The sequence below is a fragment of the Adiantum capillus-veneris genome, chromosome 25, assembly GCF_014529385.1.
Source record: "Adiantum capillus-veneris isolate H3 chromosome 25, ASM1452938v2, whole genome shotgun sequence".
Taxonomy (NCBI): domain Eukaryota; kingdom Viridiplantae; phylum Streptophyta; class Polypodiopsida; order Polypodiales; family Pteridaceae; genus Adiantum; species Adiantum capillus-veneris.
In genome coordinates this window covers 139,403,244-139,407,176 of record NC_140955.1, presented here as the reverse complement: position 1 = coordinate 139,407,176, position 3,933 = coordinate 139,403,244, and the positions used below count along the sequence as shown (strand labels likewise).

The 3,933-nt window shown below is 40.7% G+C and overlaps 1 protein-coding gene across 1 annotated transcript; it reads left to right on the top strand.

Moving 5' to 3' along the window:
- Window positions 1-663: 663 nt before the first annotated feature.
- On the top strand, window positions 664-2,956 carry LOC147425746 (14-3-3 protein 7-like). The gene is made up of 7 exons (XM_086500824.1): window positions 664-874; window positions 1,496-1,802; window positions 1,937-2,024; window positions 2,113-2,222; window positions 2,309-2,457; window positions 2,610-2,659; window positions 2,771-2,956. Exons 1-7 carry the CDS (start codon window positions 802-804, stop codon window positions 2,771-2,773), a joined length of 780 nt encoding a protein of 259 aa, XP_086356950.1. The 5' UTR covers window positions 664-801; the 3' UTR covers window positions 2,774-2,956.
- Window positions 2,957-3,933: the final 977 nt, after the last annotated feature.

Below are 3,933 nucleotides of genomic sequence, written 5' to 3'. Positions count from 1 at the left end.
ATTTGAATTTTGAGGGTGATAACACAATCTCTCTTCCTCTCTCTTTGGTGCACGTGCACGAACACACAATCTTTCTTCCTCTCTCTTTGGCGTATGTGCACAAATTCATGATCTTTATTTGTCTTTGTCAATATATGCGTATCTTACATACACAACCCTCTCTCTCTCTCTCTCTCTCTCTCTCTCTCTCTCTTTGTCTCGTTTCCAACAGTGCATCTCCATCTTTGGTAGTCAAAGTGAAGTCTTGCCTTCGCTATTATTGTTCCCTAAACAGGGAATCAAAACATTTGCTTGTAATGACATCCCGTTAGCGCTCTCTCTCTCTCTCTCTCTCCATATATATATATATATATATATATATAGATATATCTATATATATCCCCCCCCCCCCCCCCCCCCTTCCCCAATCCCCACATACACACATAGAGAGAAGATTCTAAAGAATTTTATAGGACTGCTCTCTTACTTCTGCCATGTCATGTGCACAAAGCAGGTTAGCTAACTTCAAAGAGATACCATGTGGTATGGAAAGGAAGAAGGGGGATAAGAAGAAAAGGAGCGGACCAGATGTGATGAACCAAATGATTCGCGATCTCAGCCGTCGATCGTTTTTGTAATGGAGCATCTCTCGTCTTTGTCAGAATCGCCTGCGAGGGCCCTGCTATTTTATTCGATCCCTTTCCTTCCTGCGGAGTGTCGATGAATTGGGCGTTTCTGTGTGTTTAGGGTTTGAGGTCTCCCATCTTCTGCGGCTTTCTCATCTCGCTCCTCTCCCTTTGAACCTCATCGGATTAACCCACCATGAGCACTGAGAAGGAGCGCGAAAGCCATGTCTACATGGCTAAGCTCGCCGAGCAGGCCGAGCGTTACGACGGTAAGTCGTGTTTTCCTTTCCTTTTGTTTATCATGGGTCTGCACCGGTGGCTTGCATTCCATGTGTTATGTCTGTTCGTGGTTGTGCGTTAATCTGGGCAGATCCTAGTGCCAGTAAGAATAGGTGCCCCTTCTGCGGATCTCAGACGTAGTTGATCTCCTTGCACCCAATTGGAAGGATTCCTACTTGGCTGCGCTTTGATGTATGCCATCAATTTCTTGGATGTAAGCGTAAAGGCTCAATGGATGTGTAATAGGACACAAAAGCACTTTCCAAAGATTAGTTTTTCACATCGAGGGTGAAGACATGCAGAATCAGGGTGTTTACCCTCCATCAAGGATTAATTTTGTTACTCTTCAAGAACCTAAGTTGCGGCTCAGTCAAACATCATGTGAGAGGTTGTGAGTGGATAAGAGATCAAATTGTTCAGGGCCTGAACTTTCAGTCTCTAAAGAGGTCGCTAATCTTTGTCAGACATTCAGTGTCTGTATGTTCTAGTGTGCAGTGTACTTTGGCTGTATAGAGTAGTTTTTTTCACTGGTCTTAAATGAAAGTTTGATTGCTTTGGCGTATGGTTTTTTTTCAAGGAAGTTTTTTTTTTTTTTTTTTGGGATTTTCCAGAGATGGTGGAATCCATGAAAAAGGTGGCAAAGCTAGATGTTGAACTTACAGTGGAAGAGAGGAATTTGCTGTCTGTTGGTTACAAGAACGTGATTGGTGCCCGGCGTGCATCCTGGAGGATTTTGTCGTCCATTGAGCAGAAAGAGGAAGCCAAAGGTAATGAACACAATGTGAAGAGGATCAAGGAATACCGCAACAAGGTTGAGGAGGAACTTTCCAAGATCTGTAATGACATCTTGATGATTATTGATGAGCACCTTATCCCATCTTCGGGAACTGGAGAGTCTACAGTCTTCTATTACAAGATGTATATGCTCTTTACAGAATTTTCTTTTAGATCCAACCAAGCATGCTTTCTCTGGTTTTGTTCTGGCTTCAGGCTTCATAGAATGCTTCTCCTGCGTATCTTACAAAGGCTGTTTTCCAACATTCTTTGTGCAGGAAAGGAGACTATTTCCGGTATCTTGCTGAGTTCAAAACCAGCAGTGAACGGAAAGAGGCTGCCGATCAATCGTTGAAAGCATACCAGGCGAGGATCTGGCTGCGAAACTGGTCAAAACTTGTAGTGATTTTCTTTGTCAATTAGGGTATTCATGTGTGCTGTTACTTGATGATAGGCTGCGTCCAACACGGCTGGAACTGACCTACCTCCAACTCACCCCATTCGACTTGGTCTAGCATTGAACTTTTCGGTATTTTACTATGAAATTATGAACTCTCCAGAGAGGTCGGTTGATTCGTGTTCCGATTTCACAATTCGGCTATTGTGAAGCTTGTTGTGCATTTTCTAAACATTTAGTGTTATGTCTGCAGAGCTTGCCATCTAGCTAAGCAGGCATTTGATGAAGCAATTGCTGAGTTGGATACTTTGAGTGAAGAGTCTTACAAAGATAGCACTTTGATCATGCAGTTATTGAGAGACAATTTGACTCTTTGGACCTCAGACCTTCAAGATGACGGAGGTGGATATATAACCATTGGAAGCCAAATCATTTAACTCTCTTATCAAATTAATTTTCTTGTAGATTAAAACATCGTCTATAGTTTGAATGGTTTAACTACATTTTTAAGTCTGTAATGATCTATCTAAGCAAGAATAATTTTCTGGTTTTAGGAGATGACCACATACGAATGGATGACTCAGGAAAGGTCGACAATGCTGAGGTGACTCTCTGCCTATGTTTGTTTGGCTTTATCTTTGACCTACATGCATATTTGTATCTATACTTGCATTCTGAGTATGCATTGAACTGAATAATATAATTGTGTTTGCAGTGACGAAAAGTAGCGAAGGCAAATCAAATAAGCGTTTGATGTGATCTTTGTGGTTAGGGTAGCAGTTCTCTTGACCTCTCTTTTAGACGGTAATGCAGATGGCATATATATGCTGGTGTTCTATAAATTTACACTCTGGCATTTCCTATTTTTCTTTGGAAATTGAAGGTCTGTATTGCTAGCTTTTATCGAGTGGCAGTTTCTTTTTAGGTGAAGCTCATAACTGCACAATATAGTTTCGTATTGGAAGCATTCATTTTCCATTTTTAGTCTTCTAATACAAGACTTCTTGATTGGATTTTTCCTCGAGATGTCTTTAGTTATTTGGGGATGCGGTTTGTAGTGTCTTGATTAAGACTGTAATTCAGATTCTTTTGAGGTAGTGATTTTCTGGATCGATGAGATTGTATGCGTGCACGCACACACTCTTACTTTGAAGGAGATTGTAATAGGTCTTAAGTTCAAGACTTGTCAGTTACATATTTGAGGTCTTTTGGGATTGTTCATACGATGTTAAAAAGTTTCTATACACATTCATATACGTACGCATGCACACACACACACACACACACACACACACACACACATATGGCTTTATACATATATATATATATATATATATATGTATAAAGCCATATGTGTGTGTGTGTGTGTGTGTGTGTGTGTGTGTCCAAGTCCTTTGTGGTTTTTTAATATTGTTTAGGTAGTGACATTTGAATGGCAATTTTGTAAAGCAGCATTTCTTGTTTGAATGAAAGGAGCATTTCTTGTTTAATCATTCGTCCATGTGATTTGAAGTGAAGAGCGATGATTGCTGCCCGAGCTGAATATTCACCAATGCCTGCAGACAATTTAGAGAAGCCAGTGGGTGCTTCAAGTAACACATTATTGTGATTGAGTGGTGGCTGCAAGTTTGGTTGCCTTTGAAAAATGATGTGTGGTATGTTTTGAACCATCGACGTGTGTTGAAATGGTGATTTCTCATATTGCATTTGCTCGCATTGAAGGCAAAAGAATACAGATTCATTGAGGAGAGTGCAAGGATAATTACACCATTCTGGTGTTTTGGGGGGGTGGGAGGGGATTTGATTGCAAGGAATGTAGCATTTCTAAGTGTATTCCTTCTTGTTGCGAGGGATGCTGAGACATATGCCATTGTATTT

Excerpts from the sequence above, each read along its gene's own strand:
- LOC147425746 (XM_086500824.1), top strand. The coding sequence starts at position 802 with ATGAGCACTGAGAAGGAGCGCGAAAGCCATGTCTACATGGCTAAGCTC. Across the intron at positions 1,803-1,936 it reads ACAGTCTTCTATTACAAGAT|GAAAGGAGACTATTTCCGGT; the intron begins GTATATGCTCTT and ends TTCTTTGTGCAG. Across the intron at positions 2,223-2,308 it reads ATTATGAACTCTCCAGAGAG|AGCTTGCCATCTAGCTAAGC; the intron begins GTCGGTTGATTC and ends TTATGTCTGCAG.